The following is a 22,840-nucleotide window of genomic DNA, read 5'->3' as shown; positions in this document are numbered from 1 at the left end:
ACGAGCTGGTGTGGGCTCCCCCTCTGCTGTCCCGTCCACGGCCCTCCACACGCCTCACGCCACGTGGGCTCACGCCATCCTCCCTCTCTATAGCCGGGCAGGAGCAGGGCCAGCTGTGCAAGTTGCACTCCTCCGCCTAACATGTGGGAGTGGCCGGCGTGTGCCAGGAACCCACGTGTGGGGGGGTGGGAATCAAGAGGGCCCAAGCCCCAGGGGAGGTGCTCAGAGCCACGCACAGATGACAGGAGTGGAGCGTCGGCCCAGTGCCCTCGGCTGGCGCCCATCCACACCTTCCCAAACCCTGCTCCAGACCAAGGAGGGAAATAACCAGGGAGGAGAGAGAATCTCAGCGAGGCTGCGGTAGTGAAACATGGTTTTATTGAGAATATCTCAAGTCCTCTGTCTGAGTGACAGGGTCTCATGCTCGGTTCTGGCTGGTCTTGGTGCAGGAGGAAGCTCATGCAGGGGGTCACGGGTGGCCTGTACATCACTGGACACACAGGGGACACCGAGGAGTGTGCCTTAGTGACAGCGTTCTCGGCTGAATTACATTCATATGGAGTGTCCGAATTCTAGGATAAAATTAAAAGCATATAACCCAAAGTTGGAGAAGCAAACAGCTTTTGGGGCTCATTCCACGAACATTCCACAGACCGCCTTTAACTGTTCACGACTGGGTCCGTGATGCAACGCCAGCCCAAGCCGTGGCCAAAATGAGAGTTCTCGGGGCTGGGGGCGTGTACCCCCAAACCCTGAACGAGGACGCGCAGACGTGCTGCCAGAAACAGGAGCTCAGAGTCAGATCAAGTCAGAGCCGCTCCCTCCCAGCCATGTGGACACAGAACCCCAGTGCCCCGGGCCGGCCTCTGGCCAGGGAGAGACGGTCGCAGGACACGCCGGGGACGAGGACACGCAAAGCCAGACTCACACGATCACAAACACTCCGCTCTTTCCATTCGTACAGTTTTGATAAAAAGAAAACCTTTTGAGAGATTCACTAATTTCACAGAATTCAGAGATGGGAATGCCAGCTGATTTTACTTCTCGTGCTGGATCAAATTTCTGGTTGGGGCAGACCTTACATTTTGGTGTAAAATATTTTGGAAATGGAAAAAACCCATCTGTCTTTTTTGTCTGTTTCCGGAGAAAAGGGGCAGGGCGTGCTCCCCCCTCCCAGCACCCACCAATTCCATTCTGGGACCTGCCTACCCCAGGAGACTGGGAGGCTCGGCCACGTGAAATTACAAGGAAAGCAGGGATTCTACAGCCTGGAAAGCAACAAAATTATTCATCAAAAATAAATTCCAGAGAAGTTAATACCTTGTGAAATGTGGGCTTGTACATTTTAAAATAAAATAACTGTTTTTGATTATAATAAAAATCTCCAAATAGAAAAAGATGACGAAAAGCCCCATTAAGACTCAGAGTCAAACTGCTGTTTGCAGGGAGGAGGTGAGGCCTCCCGACCCCAAGCAGGGGTGAGGGCTGAGGAACCAGCGATCACGGCCCCCACCTTGGCCACCCTCTCCACAAGCCCTGGCTCGGGTCACAAAATGAGACTTCTCTGTGGCGGACCTTCCTGCCAGCAGGACAGCTACCCAGTGGGCGCAGGCACCGCAGCAGGGCCAGTGTCTTTGCAGCATACATACTACAGGCTTAGCCGACGAGACAGAACAGAAACCCTCCCAAACCCCACCGGTCAAAATGTCCTCAAAGTTTAAGAATTTTCTCAAAAGATCAAGGGCTTGGTTGTGTCAGATTTCCAAAGTTTCTAAAACCCAGATTAAGGACCCTGGATGCAAAACGACACCCCAAGGAAATGCCCACGTGGTGATGCACGGCGGGCTGTGCTCCCTGATTTGTCTTTTGCGGGGTGTGCGTTTCCTCCTTTTTCCTGCTTACAGAGGCATGTGCCAGTTGCCCTGTCCCGGGAGCAGGGGCTGTGCAGGCCTCCTGCCCCAGCCCGACTCCCCGCAGCCCCACCTGGTCCTGCCGCCCAGGGGTCCCCAAGCCCCCCTCGCCCGCGACCCTTGGCTGCCTTCCTCCCCAGCACCCTCCTCAGGCCCGGGCGCTCTCGGGGCAGGAGCCCCGCGTCAGGTCCGTCCTGGACGGTCGCACACGTGTGAGCCGGGAAAGGCAGCAGGGCACAGCCACGCGGCACGGACCCACACAGGAAGGCATTCGTTTACCTGGGCTGGGGGCATGGCGGGGGGATTGTGCTCAGGTCCACAGTCGGCTGACAGAGGGGGGGGCCGGGCGTCCTGGATTGCTTGTGTGCATGTGCAGTACAGTATCATTCCTCTGGACTTGGTAACCAAAATCCACATATTTTTTAAAAACTAAGTCCATCTCCCAATCCCCATTAGAAAAAATACCATTTATAGAGATAAGAATAAAAATGCAGGGACTCACAGATGTCTTTTCTGAGTGTGCAGGAGACTGCTGTGGTCGGGGGGGGCGCCACCAGACACCTTTCTTTTCTCGGGTAAAACCACAGCAGGCCCCGCCGGGCCACGCGGGCCCGAGCCCTGTGCCGACGGGGTCGGGACAAGAAAACGCCCTGCAGAGGTGGTGGTGCGGGCAACCCTCGTCCTCTGACCCGGCCAGGCCCCGGCAGTGTGGCCCCCTCCCCCCTGCCCTGCACGCGCCCACAGGGCGCAGCACCTCACGTCTCCGTGCGGACGCGAGGAGACACCTGGAGACATGACCTTCTGAGACCACGTCTCCCACTCTGAGCGCCCGGGGTCTGGGCCAAAGTGCCAGTGGCCGTCCTGCTCCTGCTCTGAGTTTTCTGAGCCCATAAAGGACACGGGACACCCAGGCACACAGCTTGATGCCTGGACTTGGCTGGAGGGCCCTCTCTGCCTATAGCACCCCCAAGACCCCCCAGAACCAGGAACTGGTGCTGACTCAGCGAAGGGCACGAAGCTCCTCTCCGATCCTGAATGGAAGTGGGAGGAGCGTGGTGTGGACCTTTGCGTCAGGGTGGGGTGGCCTCCCAGGGTCCCCACCTGCCCGCCTGCCCTGACCCCCGGCTCGCTCAGCCCGCCTGGGACTGGCCTGTGTGCTGTGGGGTGCTGAGCAGGGTCCCGGGCACCCCCGACTCCAGACCACCCCCTTCCCTGCCGTGACATCAACATCCCAACCTGGTCGAGACCCCACCAGCAACACGCTGTCTCGCCAGCTCTCAGCCTGAACACTTGCACTTCAAACATGTCCTTGATAAAGCTGGAAAGAATAATTAGAAAATACGCCTTAAGTGGCATTTTCCAAGAATGAATACCTACTTACTTAGCTCTATTTCCATCCTGTGAAGATCTTGGGACAGTCATTCACATCCAGGAGGTTCAGAGGAAGGCCCAGAGGGAATTCGAGGTTATCTATTGTGCAGTAGCCCCCGTGGACCCCTTCTAGTCCCTAAAAACTAAATACTGCTTAAAAAACCCAAATGAATGGCCAGGCTTACTGACCGTGTTTGACCTCTGATTATTTAGAAGTCAACCGAGAGACGATTTTCCATGATATGGTCCTACGAGGAGCACAGAAACTTCTAGAGGACGCTGGAGGCTGCAGGGACCCGGCCGCGACCCCATGCGCCACACCACGGGTCGCTGCGCCGTGGACTTGGGCTCTGTGCGGAGAGTCCTCTCCCAGGGAGGCGCCTACGGGGAACAGGGACCTACGTGTGGACAGGGGTACAGTCTCCTTAGGCTGCTGCTTCCTATCTATTTCCTCACTCCCTCCGTATATAAATGCTTCTTTGCAATTAAAAGAATGTGGCATAAGAGTGACCTGACATAGTTATTTCTTATTTTATAAACCATATTCCTAGTTCTGAATAAATTAATTATTCAAGAATTTCACACAAAGTAATTTCTATTTTTCCTAAACTTCAGGAAGCCCTACTCAGTAGAACTCAACTTCTAAATGTAAACTGAGGTTGAAAGCAGTCACTGGATGACTCAAAAGGGGGAACGCTGCTGTAGAGAGATGCCAGGTGGTGACACGGGACCCTGACGCCAGAGCCCGCGCCCCGCGCCCCGCGCGCCTGCCCCTGGGGACGGTGCCGCGCGCCCAGCTCCCACACATCCCACACCTGCCCCGCTTCAGCTGCGAGGTTTGGGGCCGCGCTGCACGCCCGTCAGGGTGTGAGTGAGAACTGGTCCTGTTCCGTGGGCTTCTCCACCCAGGCGCCCAGCCCGGCCTTGATGAAGGCTCTGAACAGACAGGCCTTGGCAGCCTGGTACTCCTTGGCCACCAGCTTGGACTCGTGGTACACGTTGGGTTTAGTGATCTTGGAGCGCAGTAAGTTGGAGGGAACCTGTAAAAAGGTTAAAAAAAAACAAGTGCAACTGTTTAAGCAATAACGGTAGAAAATGAAACTCAGTATGATGTTCAAAAAATGGCGTTTCAAACGGCGCTGCTTCTGGGGGGAACCAAGGGACAGTGCCATCCCCGGGGACCGTGTCACACAGAGCCACGCTGGACACCCCCCTGAGGGTCTGCATCCTCAGCCCCAAGTGGCGGCTTCCAGGTTAAACAGACAGGAGCCGCTGGCCAGCAGCGGACTCCAAGGTCGCGTTTCACACCGGCAGGTCTTTAACAAACAACACCTCTGCCGTTTGGTCACAGGCAGAGCTCGAGGCCCCCCCACCTCCTCCCACCCATTTTTGTGCAGATCTTAGAGTCAGCAGGGCAGCTACCCAAGGCCCCCCGCGCGGGTGAGGGTCCCGCCACGGGGACGCAGCAACCTCTGCCCATCACAAACAAAAGCTACTGACCCGACTTACAAGTAAATGGAAACCGGTAACATTCTGACTCACTAGAGGAGAGTTTATGTGGGGAAGAAGGGCCATGCCGCTGCAAAACCCCCAGCCCCCAACCAAAGCCCTCTAAACACACAGGTCTGAGCCCAGGGCGCCCCAGAGCTGCGGGCCCCGAGGAGGACTCCGCGGGAGCGCCGAGTCCCGGGTTCCGGCGGGGGTGGGTGGGAGTTTGGGGGGAGGGGGGCTGAGCCTGCTTTGAATCTGAGGAGCCAGGGCCAGACTGTCAGCCAAGAGCACCCAGAAGAGACAAGGTGTGGGGCGGCCGCCCGGGCAGGCTGGTGGGGAAGGGCGCCTCAGTACCTTGCCGTGCACACGCATCCAGCGACAGTACAACGCGTGCTTACACAGGCGAGAGGCGCGGCCCAGCTCGTCCTTCCCTGTGGTGGCGTTGATGACCTCGATGGCCGAGTCGCCCACCGTCCAGTTGACACTGAAGTTGGGGGCCTTCCCCGGCTGCCGCGCCTCCGCGTTGCTGATGCCTGCAACGAGACGGGGGCGGGTGACGCGGGGCCCGGCGTGGGTGCTTCGGGGACGCGGCCCGCCAGTGGCCGGCCGGGCGCGTCTGCCCTCCCAGCAGCTCACCCAGCCCCTGCCGCCCAGGAGCACACCCGTCTGTGCCGGGAGGCGGGTGGGCCCGCAGAAACCCCTAACCCCGAGACTTCACGCACGCCCGAGCTCACTCGGGGCCAAATCTCTAGACGCCTGGGCGTAGAGGGGCCCCACTTCCGGGAGTGATTCAGGGTCCCACACGACCGTGCTCCTTGTTAGCGTGCCTGGCGCTCAGACGCCGCCCGCCGGGGCCAGGCGCGTGCAGGCCCCCGCCTCACACGCAAGACGCGAACGATCCAGGAGACCCGACTCTCAAGGAGCGTGTACGAGCGTGCTGGTGCTTTCTCAGCAGGGTTCAACCCTCCTGTCTTGACCAACCGAGGCTCATGTCCTGGGGCTGAAAGTTGGACACACTCAGGTCGCCGCCGGGGACTGAATGCACACCTCCCCGACCCCCTTGCGTGTAGAGCCCGGTCATTCGACCCCGCAGACGGCAGACACAAGGCCACGGCGCCTACGACAGCAGCTGGCCCGCACCTGGACCCTCCCGGGGGCTTCAGCCCGGCCCTCGCTCTTGGTGACCATCTACTCCTCCCTCGCACAGAACGTTAAAGCCGGGACAGCAGGTCCAGGCAGCCCACACTTGGCGCCCAGGCCTTGCTCAGAAGCCTCACTTCTTCAGGGCAAAACAGCAGCTCATCTGAAAGCAGCATGAAAAGACAATAAAGAAAATTCCTGTTTACAGGCCACCAACCTCGGGGAAATTCACTTAAAGGGACGATACACGCTTAATGGGATGTCCATGCTCCCCTCCCCCCAGGGCGTGCGGGGGAGGGAGTGGGCACCCACTCTGTCCGGCCGCCCCTTTACCCCTTCACTGGCTGGTCGCAGGAGGAGGGGGTGGTTGGTTCTGAACTAACATCCGGACGTGATGGAGAAGCTTCTCGTTAGCAGCGCTGGCCGGGGCTTCTTAAAGGGCCCTGGCATTCAACACAGACCCCACCCCCACGGACACGGCGGGGAGCTGCTGCCCCACGGGGGGACCCCGCGGATGGTCGCCCAGGGCTTCTCCCAGGGGCAGGCGGAGGTGGGGGGCTCCCACGCGGGGGACAAGCCTCGGGCACAGAGCGGAGCTCGCTCGGGCCGGGAGGACCACACCCTGGATCCCCTGCTCTACAACACACCTGCTTCACCTGCTTCTGCTGTGAATCGCAGGGTGACTTCGGGTCACTAAATGGACACTTAAAAAATGATGATTTGTCCACAAAAGGAGTGCAGATTAAGAGGTGCATTCTTCCCTGGTGTCGCGGTGGTTAAGAATCCGCCTGCCAATGCAGGGGACACGGGTTCGAGCCCTGGTCCAGGAAGATCCCACAAGCCACGGAGCAACTAAGCCTGTGCACCACAGCTACTGAGCCCACGCGTTGCATCTACTGAAGCCCACACGCTCTACAGCCCACGCTTGCAACAAGAGAAGCCACTGCAACAAGAAGCCCGTGCACCACAACGAAGAGGAGACCCCACTCGCCGCAACTAGAGAAAGCCTGTGCGCAGCAACGAAGACCCAACACAGGCAAAGATAATAAACAAAAATAAAATAAATTTATAAAAAAAAAAGAGGTGCACTGCCCTCTATTCATTCAACCACAGAACTGCCTAGTCCCTACTAATCTTTTGTTCGGACACCTAAGTCCTCCTGGCCACAGCGGCCACCTCTGAGGTCTTCCTCCGAGCGCCATGGAGGCGGTCCAGCTGGCAAAGCCAGCTACCGACTGGCTTCACACCATCCCCCGAAAGACAGAGAAGAGTACGAACGTGGAAGGGGTCAGAGTTCCCCCCAGTGAGGCCGGGTGGAGCGCACACCCCGTGGACAGAGCAGGGAGTGCAGGTCCGCCCGCCAGTCCCGACCTCTGGCTGGCCTCTCCTCCTGACTCCAGGCCCGGCTATTCGCCTGCCTTCTCAGATGTACACGACGCCCGCCCACGGGAATCCTCCTCAGAGCAAAGCCAGCACCGGGCGCAGCCCCTCTATCCGTGCCCCAGGGCTGCCCCTTCCCCAGCAGCCAGCCTCGGGGCTCAGCGCAGGGACTTGCTACCTGGCTGACAATTTAGAAACTGCCCCCTAGGGAGACAGACCCAGTCCTGAGAAAAGCTTCAGGGTTCCTTCAAGGTTTCTGCCTTTTCCATTAAACTGCTGAATCATTTTTTCATTCCAAGACGTGAGCGCTGAGTTATTTCACCTTCCATGAATGTTTTACCTGAAGTATAACAAAGTGTGCAACTTTTCACAGAGTGAGCAACCCGTAATCAGCATCTGCTCAGTAAACTGAGCCTCTGGCCCCAGAGGGGCCCCCCGCGCCCTCTCCTTGTCACCGCCCCTCCCCCGTGGCAGCCACCGTGCCGGCCCCCCCACCCCCCACAGCACTGACCGGTGCTGCCTGCCTCGATATTCATTAAATGAGTATTTCCCAGACCTTCAAATTAATATTTGAGTTCTATACTTACTAGATACTCTCCACAAATTAGTAAGGTTTATTCTTTCTATCCTCTTCTGTTCTCGGAGTCACTTCCTCTTAGTTGTTCTGTTTTCTTACATAGATCACCTCTTTTGTGTTTACTTTCCTCAAAAGTTTGACAGCGGCTGTTCATTGGTGTTTGTGAGTAAACATCTTGGCTGATTAATAGAGGCAGTCGGCATGGCCTCTTGTGCCTCTTTCTGGGATGGGCCTCCAATTGCAGCGAGAGCCTGGAGGAAAAGCCAGGACCCAAGGCCCTTCTGACCAAGAGCCCAGAGTGCAGCCTGGCACCTGCCTGGAAGCCTCACCATGGGCAGGACTCCAGTGGAGGAAACTCTGGCCTCCTCCTAGATGTCCCCAGGGCATGGGACAGCCAGCCTGTTAGGAGTTAAATGCAGTCCTGATTTCAGCATCTCCTCGTTTCACTCTGCTGCCAGGATAGTCCTGCCCTGAGCTCTGGGGTTTTCCACCGGCAGTTCTGTCAGGTGTCTGGGTCTTGGGCGGCTGTCACTAGCACCCCTGCCTGGCGTGCAGTCAGTTCCTGCAGGTCACCGAGCTGCCGCTGAGCTTATTCAAGGCCACAGCCTTTCAAGTACGGAGTCAGGGAGGGGTTTGGGGGGAAAGGGGGGGGGAATCTGTTTAGGTACATTTGGTGGGGGAATCTGTGACCATAAGGGAATTGAATCTTTCATGAATAAATGGATAATGCTTATATTATTTTCCTTCGCAATTCCATTACTTTTCTACAACAAGGTCAAAATCAAGGGTGACTATTGAATGATACTTAAACCTTAGAATTACAACATTTTGCATTAAAACTAGAAATGGTCAATTAACTAATTGTTCAAATTTTCTTTTTTTATTTTAAGCTGAGTAAACTACCATCTTTAGCAAGAATGGAGACAATAAGGCAAAAAGAAAATAGCTAGCCCAAGGTTCCAACACTAACCACACACTTTTTCTGGAGCAGAGAGCCCCAAATGGGCCCAAGAGCTTATTTCTCTGAGTCTCTGGGGCCAACATTGCTGTAGGACGGACACCAAGAAGGAGCTTATCTTCCCGGGGCTGCAAAGCAAGAACCAGGGTAATGAGTTAATCACAGACCACGGTGCAGAAAACAATAAAAGAACAACTTTGTCTGGTAATGAGAGTCCCTCTGTTGCTGTTAATTAAGTGTGCTGAATCAGAACTTTTCGAGCAAAAGTACAGAGAAACTGTGAATCGGCCTAATAACTGATACAAGTAAAAACTTGGAAAACTCAGCTGGCACTGATATTTTTCTTACTTCCCTTGTAAAGATACTTCCTACATTCCTCACATAGTAACATGTAATCAAATGCATTGTACATATATAACGAAGAGTAACAGATATCCAGGGTGACTATGGGTTCCCGTTACAGAAACGGCCAGTCACTTGCTAGATGGTCAGGAAAATGTGTAGTTACAATCTGGACTGAAAGTGGTCTTTGTTCTGCACATACACAAAGACCTGAGTCGAGCTGAAGTGGAAGGAAACCGAGTACACAGCACCCGACAGTGATGGTGACACGGGCCATGTAGCCGGGGCCGTGAGCCCCGAGCCTGCAGCCCCTGGAGCAGAGCACCTTCGAGACTTCCATTCTGATTTTCGTTTAAAAAGGCCCCCTGAGCTGACGGAGCGGGGGTGGCAGCAGCGGGCAGCGCGAGTCTGTGAGGGCGAGGTGGCCACACACACCTGTCCTGCTGGCCTCCTGCTCCCCAATCCCACATGGGCCACGGCTCTGCGCAGAGGACCTCGGGCTGAATCAGACTCCCTTCTTACACGAGCCCAGGGTGGGGTGGCAAAAACACCCACTCTGGAAAGGAACCCAGGCGCTCTGGTCCAGAAGGTGACGTGTGTGCTGCTGGCGAGCTGGCCGGAAAGCGGGCCCATCACACGGACAGGGGGTCAAGCCGGCCTCGCCCCGAGAACCGCACAGGGCTGGTGCGTGAAAGGGAAAGCCCCTTCCCCACCAATGTGCCTGGGGGAGCCAGAGGGGGACTCCGACTGCTGGTGCAGACGTAGGGAAAAGGGGGACACCTGGGCAGGGTGGGGGCGGCAGACGCCCGGAGGGACACGCGGCGCTTGCGTCCTGCGGGCGGCACTATGGGCCAGGTTCGCGTTCTGAGCAGCGCGTGACCTTCCGGGGGCCCTGCTGCAGCAGCACCTGGAAGGGGGTGGGCAGGGGTGACAGGGACCACACCGCACGGGGTGGGGAGGATCCAAGGGCAGGTGTGAGGGGTCGGGTTCCGTGACAGGAAGGAGGATGTGTCTGCCCCAAGATACGATCTGAAGACGATGCTCAGTGAAGCCAACAATTATTTCTGAAAAATCCTCGAAAGTGTCATCAACAAAATAGGTAAAGACACCCACACAGAGAGAACTTTAAAAAGCAACAGGCCAGTCACATCCCATAGGCTCTCAAGTGTTGAGAACACACTTTGAGGTCACGTGCATCCACAACAGGCAGTGGCCGTCCACTCCACCTGGGACACCTCGTCCCTCTCAGGAAGCGTCCCTAGACAGTGCAGTCACCGGAAGGTTTCTCTCTTTGGCCACAAACTGAAAACCTAATTGGAGACGTGGCGCCTTCTCCCAGAACGGGGATCAGAGCCAGAAGGCGACCGTGAGCGAACAGCTGTGACAACGCCCGGTGGGTCCCGGGGCACCGGCCTCCACGCGGTCTCAACAGCGCCCCCCATCAAAGGCTGGTCCCTCAGAGCACGAGGCCCCTGGCACGGCCGTGAGCGAGCAAATCGGGGGGTCTCTAGCAGGGCAGACCAAAGGACACCGTGAAGCAGGAGGCTCGGGACGAGACCTGTGAGCTCTGCCCCAGGAGAGGATGGAGACAACGGCAAAGGATAAAATGGAAGAAAATCTCTCTGACCTGAAGACTTCATTACCCAGATCAAAGCGTTCACAGTCGTCAGCAGGAAAAAGGAAAACCGGCCACACACCTAGGCTTTATCTGTTGAAACCTGTGAATTTTAGGGGAAAGTGATAAATTTAATGCTCCAAGGGTAAAACAAAAGGGGGTCCCAGGAAGGAAAGAAAATCGAGGTGGCTCAGTGACACAGGAGACAGGAGGACGGCTGCGGGTCTCGGGGCAGGGCCAGGCTCGAGATGTCTGCGGTCCTCAGACAAGCAGATGAAGGTGCGACCCGACGCAGAGCACCGCCCGCGCAGGCATTTTCCCAAAAATCAAACAGGAAGCAATCAACAAACAACTCTACTCTGTCCACTAAATTAAGGACATATTTCAGCAAAATGAAAAATAAACCTGAGTGTGGAATTAAAGAGAGGGGAGCCCACAGGTACAGGAAACAGTGATTAGAGGAGGACGTGTGGCCCTTCTCTTTCTGTCCAAACAACAGTTGATAATAGGTCCGGGGGGCTTATTAAGAAGGGTTTTTTGAAAGTTTGTAAAATTCAAGATGACATCAGAATCTAGAAGGATGAGGGTGAGAAGGACGTGGAGTGAAAACAACCCTGAGGTTGTAGCTCTTCTCCAGCTGTGACCTTTACAAATACTGATTAATTCTTCATGCTAAATTTTAATCAAATATATTTAAACCACTTTTAAAAATTTAAGAGTGGGCTTCCCTGGTGGCGCAGTGGTTAAGAATCTGCCTGCCAATGCAGGGGACACGGGTTCTAGCCCTGGTCCGGTAAGATCCCACATGCCGCGGAGCAACTAAGTCTGTGCACCACAACTACTGAGCCCACGCACCTAGAGCCCGTGCTCTGCAACAAGGGAAGCCACTGCAATGAGAAGCACCACAACGAAGAGTAGCCCCCCGCTCGCCGCAACTAGAGAAAGCCCGCGCGCAGCAACAAAAACCCGATGCAGCCAAAAATAAATAAAATAAATAAATTTAAAAAAATAAATAAAAATTTAAGGGTAATCACTGGGGAAAACAAAATAAGATTTAAAACTTCCAAACCACAAGCACAAAAAGAGAGAAAAAGACAATTTAATCAACTCAGCAAAAGTAAGGGGAAGAAAATAATAGTGAGAAGGTATAATGGCCAGAAAGTATATGAGACAAAAGGAAGAATGAAGAATTCACACCCTGGGTCCAAACCTGGTCCCTCCTGTTTCCTCGGGGGGTCCTTCTGTCCTAGAAGGATGTGTACATAGCATGGAGACCCCTATTCTAGACACCGGGCCAAGGAGAAAAACATCCACACCTATTCCTGCCTGGAAAACACATACACACTCATTCTTATTCGTATTTATATTCTCTCTCTCATTTAAGGCTTCACTGTCTTGACACAAAATCAGCTCTTTTCACCAATTATCATAAACAGTCACGTGCATTCCCCTGGCAGGCGGTGCAGCTTTCTGTCCTGGTCTGACAGCACCACGCCCCGCAACCCGACTCCCATACCGTCTCCCCAGAGACCCTCGGAACTCAGACCAGATCCGTCAGGATTCGCTCCCCGACGCTGCCTTGTTTGTTACTGCTTTTTAAAAAACATGTATTTGGTTTATTTAAGAAAGATGTTAGCTCTTATTTTTAACTCTAAAAAATTTTTTATAGATTACTTTATTTATTTAACTGAAGCATAGTTGATTTACAATATTATGTTAGTTTCAGGTGTACAGCATAGTGATTTGGTATTTTTGTAGATTATACTCCATTATAGGTTACTACAAGTTATTGGGTATAATTCCCTGTGCTATACAGTAAATCCTTGTTGTTCATCTATTTAATACATAGTAGTATGCATCTGTTAATCCCATACTCCTAATTTATCTCTGCATCCCTTTCCCCTTTGGTAACCATAAGTTAGCTATGTCTGTGAGTCTGTTTCTGTTTGTGTACAGATTCATTTGTATTATTTTTAGAGTTCACATATAAGTGATATCATATAATATTTGTCTTTGTCTGACTTCACTTAGTGTGATAATCTCTAGGTCCATCCATGTTGCTGCAAGTGGCATTATTTCATTCTTTTTTATGGCTGACTAATATTACATCGTGTGTGTGTGTGTGTATAGACACATATATGTATATATAGCACATCTTGTTTATCCAGTCATCTGTCGATGGACATTTAGGTTGCTTCCATGTCTTGGCTACTGTAAATAGTGCCACTATGAACACTGGGGTGCATATATCTTTTTGAATTAGTGTTTTGGGTTTTTTAATATATACCCAGGAGTGGAATTGCTGGATCGTATGGTAGTTCTATTTCTTTTAGTTTTTGAGGAACCTCCGTACTGTTCTCCATAGTGGCTGCACCAACTTACATTCCCACCAGCAGTGTAGGAGGGTTCCCTTTTCTCCACATCCTTGCCATCATTGGGTATGTGTAGACTTTGATAACAGCCATTCTGACAGGTGCGAGGTAATACCTCATTATGGTTTTGATTTGCATTTCTCTAAAAACTAGTGATGCTGAGCATCTTTTCCTGTTAGCCATCTGTATGTCTTCTTTGGAAAAATGTCTATTCAGGTCTTCTGCCCATTTTTTGATTGGGTTGTTTGTTTTTTTGATATTGAGTTGTATGAGCTGTTTATATATTTTGGCTATTAGACCCTTGTCAGTCATATCATTTCCAAATACTTTCTCCCAGTCCATAGGTTGTCTTTTCACTTTGTTGATGGTTTCCTTTGCTATGCAAAAGCTTTTAAGTTTAATTAGGTACCATTATGTAATTTTTGCATTTATTTCTTTTGCCTTAGAAGACTGATCCAAGAAAATACCATATAATTTATGTCAAAGAGTGTTCCACTGGGCTTCCCTGGTGGCGCAGTGGTTAAGAATCTGCCTGCCAATGCAGGGGACACGGGTTCAAGCCCTGGTCCGGGAAGATCCCACATGCCACGGAGCAACTAAGCCCGTGCACCACAACTACTGAGCCTGCGCTCTACAGCCCGCGAGCCACAACTACTGAGCCCGTGTGCTGCAACTACTGAAGCCCGCGTGCCTAGAGCCCGTGCTCCACAGCAAAAGAAGCCACCACGAGAAGCCTGCGCACTGCAATGAAGAGTAGTCCCCACTCACCACAACCAGAGAAAGCCCGCGCACAGCAATGAAGACCCAACACAGCCACAAATAAATAAAATAAATACATTTATTAAAAAAAAAAAAAGTGTTCCACCTATGTTCTCTTCCAGGAGTTTTATGGTTTCAGGCCTTACATTTAGGTGCTTAAACCATTTTGAGTTTATTCTTGTGTATGGTGTGAGGGTGTGTTCTAACTTCATTGATTTACATGTGGCTGTCCAGCTTTTCCAGCACCACTTGCTGTAGAGACTGTCTTTTCTCCATTGTATATTCTTGCCTCCTTTGTTGAAGATTAATTAACTGTAGGTGTGTGGGTTAATTTCTGGGCTCTCTATTCTGTTCCACTGATCTATGTGTCTGTTTTTGCGCCAATACCACACTGTTTTGATTGCTGTAGCTTTGTAATATAGTCTGAAGTCAGGGCACGTGATTCCTCCAGCTTTGTTCTTTTTTCTCAGGATTGCTTTGGCAATTCAGGGTCTTTTGTGGCTCCATAAGAATTTTAGGACTATTTGATCTAGTTCTGTGAAAAAATGTCATTGGTATTTTGATAGAGATTGCATTATATCTGTAGATTTCTTTGGGAAGAATGGCCATTTTAACAATATTAATTCTTCCAATCCGAAAGCATGGGATAGCTTTCCATTTCTTTGTATCACCTTCAATTTCTTTCATCAATATTTTATAGTTTTCAGGTCTTTCACCTCATTGGTTAAGCATATTCCTAGGTATTTTATTCTTTTTTGATGCGATTTTAAATGGGATTATTTTTTAAAATTTTCTCTTTCTGATATTTCATTATTAGTGTACAGAAACACAAATGATTTTGGTATAGTAATCTTGTATCCTGCAACCTTGCTGAATTCACTTATTAGTTCTAATACTATTTGGGTGGAGACTTTAGGGTTCTCTATAAAAATTATCACGTCATCTGCAAACAGTGACAGTTTTACCTCTTCCCTTCCAATCTGGATACCTTTTATTCCTTTTTCTTGTCTGATTGCTGTGGCTAGGACTTCCAATACTATATTAAATAGAAATGGCAAGAGTGGGCATAATTGTCTTGTTTCTGCATTTAGCAGGACGGTTTTTAGCTTTTCACCACTGAGTATTATGTTGGCTGTGGGCTTGTCATACATGGCCTTTATTATGTTGAAGTATATTCCCTCTATACCTACTTTAATGAGAGTTTTTGTCATGATGGATGGTGAATGTTGTCAAATGCTTTTCCTGCATCTATTGAGATGATCATGTGATTTTTATCCTTCATTTTTTTGATGTGGTGTGTGGTGTATCGCACTGATTGACTTGTGACCTTTAAACCATCCTTGTGACCCTGGAATAAATCCAACTTGATCATGGTACATGATCCTTTTTATGTATTGTTGGATTTGGTTTGCTAATATTTTGTTGAGTATATTTGCATCTATATTCATCAAAGATATTGGCCCATAATTTTCTTTTCTTGTGGTATCTTGTCTGTTTTGGTATCAGGTAATGGTGGCCTCATAGAATGAATTTGGGAATGTTCCATCCTCTTCAATTTATAGGAATAGTTTAAGAAGGATAGGTGTATGTTCTTTGTATGTTTGGTAGAATTCCCCTGTGAAGCTGTCCAGTCTTAGACTTTTGTTTTCTGGGAGTTTTTTTTTTTTTTTTTAATTACAAATTCAATTTCACTTCTAGTGATTGCTCTGCTCAAATTATCTGTTTCTTCTTGACTCCGTCTTGCCAGGCTGTATGTTTCTAGAAATTTGTCCATTTCTCACTATTGTCCAATTTGTTGGCATACCATTTCTCACTAGATTGTCCAATTTTTTGGCATATAATTATTCATAGTACTCTCTTATGATTTTTTTTTGTATTTCTGTGGTATCGGTTGGTATTTCTCTTTCATTTCTTAATTTATTTGGATCCTCTTTTTTTTTTCTTGATAAGCCTAGCTAAAGGTTTATCAATTTTGTTTATCTGCACAAAAAAACAGCTCTTGGTTTCATTTATCTTTTCAATTGTTTTTTTTAAATCTTTTTATTTCTTCTCTGATCTTTATTATTTCCTTCCTTCTGCTGACTTTGGGCTTTGTTTGTTCTTCTTTTTGTAATTTTTTTAGATGGTAGCCTAGGTTGTTTACTTGAAATTTTCCTTGTTACCTGAGGAAAGCCTGTATTGCCATGAACTTCCCTCTCGAATCACTTTTGCTGCATTCCATAGGTTTTGGGAAGTTGTGTTTCCATCTTCATCTGTCTTGAAGTATTTTCTGATTTCCTCATTGACCCACTGGTTTTTTAGTAGCATGTTGTTTAGTCTCCACGTGTTTATTCTTTTCCTGTTTTTCTTTCAACAGTTATTTCAGAAACAACACTGTGGTCAGAAACAACACTTGGTATAATTTCTATCCTCTTAAATTAGTTAAGGCTTTTCTTGTGACCTAGTATGTAATCTATCCTGGAGAACATTCCATGTGCACTTGAGAAGAATGTGTATTCTGCTAGTTTTGGATGTAGTGTCCTCTAGATATCAATCAAGTCCAAGACCAAGTCTGGTCTATTGTGTCATTTAAGACCACTGTTGCCTTATTGATTTCCGTCTGATCTGTCCATTGATGTGAGGGGAGTGTTAAAGTCCCCTACTGTTATTGTATTATTGTCAATTTGTCCCTTTATGTCTGTTAGTATTTCCTCTATACATTTAGGTGCTCCTGTATTGGGTGTGTATATGTTAAGGAACAGTATATCCTTTTCTTGTATTGATTCCCTTTATCACTATATAATGCCCTTCTTTGTCTTTGTTATAGCTTTTGTTCTAGTCTATTTTGTCTGATATGAGTATTGCTATCTCCTCTTTCTTGTCGTTTCTGTTTGCATGGAATATCTTTTTCCATCTCCTCACTTTCAGTCTGTGTCTTTTACCCTGAAGTGAGTCTCTTATTGGCAGCATATTGAAGGGTCTTGTTTAGTATCCAATCAGCCACCCTATGTCCTTTGATCAGAGCATTCAGTCCATTGACATTTAAACTATAAATATTGATAGGTATGTACTTATTGCCATTTTATTACTTGTTTTCCAGTTGTTTTTGTAGTTCTTCTCTGTTCATTTCTTCTTTTCATTTCCCTTGTGTGGTTTGATTTTCTTTAGTAGTATGCTTGGGTTCCTTTCTTTTTGGTTTTTGTGTACCTACTGTAGGTTTTAGCTTTATGGTTACCTTGGGGTTCCTATATGTTGACCCATAATCGTATCTACTTGATTTAAACTGAGTCATTTAAGTTCAAATGCATTCTAAAAGAGCTACATTTTTTACTCTCCTCCCCCACATTTTGTATTTTTGATACATTTCACATCTTCATGTTTATCCCTTTACTGTTTATTGTAGTCACAGCTGCTTTTACATTTGTCTTTTAATTACATACTGGATTATTTAAGTGATCTTCAATCCTTACTATATATTTGCCTTTCCTATTGGGATCTTCTCTTTCCTATATATTCTTACTTCTTTTCCATTTAGAGAAGACCCATCAACGTTTCTTTTAGGGTAAGTTTAGTATTGTCGAATTCTTTTAGTTTTGGCTTGTCTAAGAAATCCTTTATCTCTTCTTCTATTCTAAATGATAACCTTGCTGGTTAGAGTATCCCAGGTTTCAGCACTTTGAATATATCATGCCACTCTCTTCTGGCCTGCAAAGGTTCCGCAGAGAAATCAGCTGACAGACCTATCAGGGTTCCCATGTAACTGACTCCTTGTTTTTCTCTTGCTGCCTTTAGAATTCATTATCTTGAACTTTTGCCACTTTAATTATATATCTTGGTGTGGGTCTGATTGGGTTCATCTTGTTTGGGACCCTCTGTACTTCCTGTACCTGGATATCTGTTTCCTTCCTTAGGTTTGGGAAGTTTCAGCCATAATTTCGATACCCTTCTCTCTCCTCCTTCTAGAACCCCTAAAATGCGAGTGTTGGCATGTTTGATGTTATCCCAGAGATCTTGTATGTTCCTCGTTCTTTGGTTTGGTTTTGTTTTGATTTGTCTTTCTGTCTACTGTTCTGATTGGGTGATTTCCATTATTCTATCTTCCAGATCACTTATGTGTTCTTCTGTGGCATTTAGTCTATTACTCGTGGCTTCTAGAGTGCTTTTTAATCTCAGATATTGAATTATCTATTTTTGATTGGGTCTTTGTTATATTTTCTAGTTCCTTATTAAGAAGATCTGTGTTTAGAGCAATCCTCTTCCCTAACTCAGTTAGGATTTTTGTTACCAATGTTTTGAATTCTTTGGTAAATTGCTTATTTCTGTTACATTATTTATTTTTCCTGGGGTTTTTTCTTTCTTCCAATGGAGAGTAGTTCCTCTGCCTGTTCATTTTATTTAACTTTCCCTGTCTCTATGCATTTACCTGAAGCAGTTCCCTATGGTGGTCCTCAAGGGATGATCCCATGTGGGGGCATCACTATGCAGACTGTTTGCCCAGTGTCTTTGCTGTGAGAGCTGGATTTGATGTGGACACCAGTCACATCTTTCCTCAGGGTATGCTGGCCACTGTCACCTTGGTAGGGGACGTGGCTGGAGATGGAGGGGCTAGAGCCTGTGCGGGGCGGGGTATGAGGTGGGACCTCCTCTCTGCTCAGTGTGGCCATCGCCACACTGTCAGGGGTGAGGTCAGCAACCAAGCTGCTGGAGCGGAAGCCCTGAGGGTTGGGCTCGAGTCGGCTCTGTGCCCTTGAAGTGTGTGTTTTTCTGTCTCCTGCCCTGAGTACTTTGCCCCAAGGGAGGGGAGTGCTGAAGCCAAAGGGGCTCGTGTGCTTACAGAGGTCTGATGCACTGCCTGTGTAGGCGTCTGCAGCTCTGCTCAGACGCAGCCCATGGTCACATCTTTTCCCCTGTCTAGTGCTGTACTGTGGAGTGGAGTGGGCAGGGCCGGGGTGTTCACTCAGCTTGGGCTGCGGCCCGTGCCGAGGCGGTCATGGGAATTCAGGTGGCCACCTGAGTAAGCACCAACAGTGGCTGACATCACCCCACCCAGACCACACCCCAGGCCTCTGGGTCACCTGTGCATCCTCAGATCAAGTCTTTTCCCAGGTCCTGGCCGCCCTAGGTCCAGTGCCGAGGTGTGGTGTGGAGTGGGCAGGGCCAGAGTGGTCGCTCAGCTCAGGCTGGGGAGCGCAGAGCAGAAGCAGACGCTAAGGCAGACCTCTCCCCTCCCTGCCTGGGGTCAGCCAGCACCCGTGCTCCTCACCAGCGGGGAGTCCAGGCTTCTCCAGCCTTTCCATCTGTCCCAGCGGCTCTCCAAGGAACAAGAGGCTTGTCTCCTACACGCAGGACTCCAGGACTAGGACGCCCTGTCTGTGGCTCTCACGACTCACTCCCCAGGGCTGGTGTCGGCCCCGCGATCTCCCTTTTCCTCTGAGTCCCCTCCCGGGGGCACAGGTCCCGACCCGCTGCTCTTCTTCCCGTCCCACCCAATTGCGTGTGTCTCCTTCGTGCAGCCTTGGTTGTACAGCCATCCTCCTGCCAGTTTCCAGCTAGTATTCAGTGAGGACTGCTCCACGTGTGGAGGTTTCTTTGTGGAGCTCACGGGGAGGTGAGCTCACACCCTTGCTTCCCCATCTTGGCCTCTTCCTCTGTGTGCTCCTGTTTTGTGACATCGCTGGCAGTAAGGCCAGCACTGTGGGGGGGTCTCACCCCGTGACCCCGTGACCCCGGGCAGCCTGGCTGTGACCACGGCCCCTGGAGCTGGCGCACCGGGCCAGTCCAGCACCTTGGTCTTTCTTCTTGAGTTCTCCCAGTGCACCTGGACAGCAAACTGGGCCAGTCGAGAAGCTCAGACTCAGGGGTCCAGTGGGGAAGCCAGAACTGTCCTGAAACGTGCAGGTGCTGGATTTGAAACTAATCTGAAAAGGAGAAACGAGAGAGCTCAGGAGGCCAGGGAAGAGCATCACATGGGCGTCCAAGGCAAAGGCTCACCACCAAGAAATTCTTTCTGAAAGTAAACGCACGCTGTTTATGCTGAAATTGAAATAAAATTCTCATTTTAACCTCGACAGCATCTTCAAAAACAGCCCACTGCTAAATCTTTAAATAAGTCTACCTAGATTTATTTGCTCTGGTTTCCAGGAAACCTTGTTTAGTTACGTCAGCCTCTCTGCACGGCGTTCAGGTCCATTTTCCTTGCTCCCTTCCGACACTATGGTTCTCTCGCTGCTGTCACATATCGTTCTCTTTTCAACGTGGGAATGATCTGCGATAAACCGTGAAGCGAAAAAGGAACGACAAACACGACGCGAACTGTTAAACACGCAGATGCGCACCACGTGTGCACAGCCGGAGGACCAGAATGGGACCACCCACACGTGCTGGGTGCTCCCCTGTCCCGGGCACTTACTAACTGCGGGACCCGCTGTGAGAAAGTTTTGAGGGCTTTGCTGTGGGGCCCATTTCAAAGGAGTGTGGCCTCCCAAGACCTTAAGACACTGACACCCCCCCCCCTCCAGACTTCTGCTGTTCGAATCCTTTCGTCTGTGACGACACCCGCCGTGGTACCTGTGGGCCCCAGGCTTCGGGGTCAGGGATGATACCGGGGAGGAAGAAGGAAGAGCAGATTCTTTCCTTATTTATAATTTCACGTTTTTAACAAATATGTATGTGGTGCAGTGCCAACTGAAACACTATTTTTCCACATGTTTTCACAGATACAGATGCACTTCATATACCTATGATGTGATAAAACACATTTGACTTTCACAGGTGAGCTATCCTTTCAACACCTTGGAATATTCCTTTAGCGAAACGGTCCTGTCTGTTTAGGCTGCAGTGGTGGAGCGATAGTGCTTAGTAAGTACCACGCAACAGGGCACTAGCCAGCAACGATTTCTGAGCACCTCCTGCACGCCGCGTGTTTCACACACGATGTTTTCAGTGGCTATGAACGTAAGAGACAAGTGACGGCTGTAATGAAACAAAGCACTCTCTCCTCAAACGTAGAACACAGACTAAGCAGGGAAAATTATTTTCTGACTCGTGAGAAATTTACACGCCAACACACACCAAAGTACACTTACGTCGTATCTACCAGTGGAAGTTCAATGGGTGTGGATGCTACAATTTCAGCCATCAAATTCTATCAGTCTGTTTTTTTTTTTTTTCTTAAAAGATAACGGTTAAAGTTAGAGAGCTGTAAAGTTTGATCCAAAACAACTTTTGTTTTTCTCCGTTCCTGTGTAATTCATGTGCTCTAAGAGATATGCTTTCAAATAAAGTTCCACGTTGCTTTGCTTAGTTAAGAGTTGGGCTAGTAGCAAGACCACAGACCACGGCAAAACACACGCACACCAAGAGGCATTCTAGTTCAGGGTTACGGTTTTAGTTCTAGCTTAAAAAAGTAGGTAAAGCGATATTTCCAAAAGGATAAAAATACCTTAACTGTGTCCTTTTAAATAAAGGTGACCTGAGAAGTTAGGACCCTTGAATTCAAAAGCTCTTGTTCACTTTACTGTTAGCCACTGACATTCTAAAAGAGAAACAACAAACAACTGGTAGCACAGGGCACGCTGGGCAGGGGCAAGTCCCCACTGAGAGACACCACCGCTCGTCACGGGCACACACACCCCACCGCCAACCTCTGCCAGCAGGCCCGGGAGTGCAGCGCTGGCCGCCTGCAGGTCTCATCGCTGTGCTGACGTACCCCACGGGGCCCGGCCCAGCTTCACCTCGGGCGGCCGCTGCCTGCGGGACCTTCACAGCATCTGTGAGCCTCTGCTACCGACACAGGACTTGAACACGCCAGTACGGGTGAAAGGAAAGCACACAGGTGCCGAGCCTGGGCTCTAGTTTCCCCATAAATGGCAAGGTTTTCAATCAGCTAGAGAGAGTAATCTCGAGGGACTCACTCAAATGACCCATCGCCTTCCGCTCCGGCCCGGCCTCCCCCATAGCCTCAGGGCAGCCTCTCTCTGGTGCTTCCCTCCTAAGACTCAGAGGCTGCAAAATCGGTGCGTGGGACAGAGGAAGGAGGCCGCCCCGGAGATACTTGCCGCTGAGCAGAGGCTTGTTGAGGGTGTACAGGGCGGGCAGGTCCTCTATGTTGGAGATGCGCTGGTACATGGCCCTGGAGAGGTGGTCCCCGTGGTAGAGGCTGCCCAGGATGATGCTGGAGAAGTAGATCGGCTCCACAAAGACGCTGAGCAGGGAGCCCTGGATGCCCACCACGTTCCACCTGAAGGCAGAGGGACAGGCCCCTGAGTGCGGCGCCCCGGCCCGCGCCCTCCACAGCGGCGTGCCTACGCGGCCCGCTCACTCTGTGCAACTGTCAGCCAACCGCAAGAGGGCAGCGGTTAAAAATAACCCACTTCGCAGTTTGAAGTTTTAAAAAATCTGCTTAAAAATTATCTTCTGCAGGCACGATCTTTGCCCTTATGTTTCCCATGATGACACATTTACTGAAGATTAGCTCTGAAAAGGTATCAACGAGCCACGTTTCTGGTGAGAAAAATCAAAAGGAAAAATAAATCTTTATTACTTCTAATAAATACAGAGGTAGCTGTAGAGGAGCCCCCGGAGGCCGGGAACTGATTCTTTCCTGCTCCCTGGCGGCGGGGCTGACCGCCCTGACCCTGCGTTTGGCTGGCGTGTGTGAGGCCCCCCGGTCACACCACCAACCCTCCAGGGCTTCGCTCTGACACCACCTCACAGACACGCCACTGCCCGAGTCCCTACACACAGCAGGAGGGCCGCTCTCCCGGCCGTGGCAGTCGACGTCCAAGCACCCGCGCTGCCGGGCGCTGAGTCCGGGCAGCTGAGGGGCGCCGCCCACGCGCCCCTGGAGCCAGCGGGCCGTCCTACGGGGACAAGCAGCAAGAAGGCAAACAGGCGAACCAAGAATTAAAAACTGAGGGAAATCAACGTGAGGGAAGGCAGAGTCCC

The 22,840-nt window shown here is 50.2% G+C and overlaps 1 protein-coding gene across 4 annotated transcripts in view; it reads right to left on the bottom strand.

Moving 5' to 3' along the window:
- Positions 1–356: 356 nt before the first annotated feature.
- ADARB1 (adenosine deaminase RNA specific B1) overlaps positions 357–22,840 on the bottom strand; it is a 116,899-nt gene continuing 94,415 nt past the window's right edge. For 3 of the 4 annotated variants that reach the window (XM_068547203.1, XM_068547204.1, XM_068547205.1), the window contains exons 9-11: positions 21,952–22,133; positions 5,127–5,305; positions 357–4,321 (exon numbers count right to left, since the gene is read on the bottom strand). In XM_068547203.1, coding sequence (XP_068403304.1) covers positions 4,142–4,321; positions 5,127–5,305; positions 21,952–22,133 — 541 coding nt within the window. In that variant the 3' untranslated portion in view covers positions 357–4,141. The remainder of the gene's footprint in view (positions 4,322–5,126; positions 5,306–21,951; positions 22,134–22,840) is intronic. The other variant, XM_068547206.1, reaches the window with a different exon arrangement.

Source organism: Eschrichtius robustus, chromosome 6, assembly GCF_028021215.1.
Source record: "Eschrichtius robustus isolate mEscRob2 chromosome 6, mEscRob2.pri, whole genome shotgun sequence".
NCBI classification, from domain to species: domain Eukaryota; kingdom Metazoa; phylum Chordata; class Mammalia; order Artiodactyla; family Eschrichtiidae; genus Eschrichtius; species Eschrichtius robustus.
The sequence above is the reverse complement of the archived record's forward strand: the minus strand, read 5'-3'. Positions and strand labels throughout refer to the sequence as shown.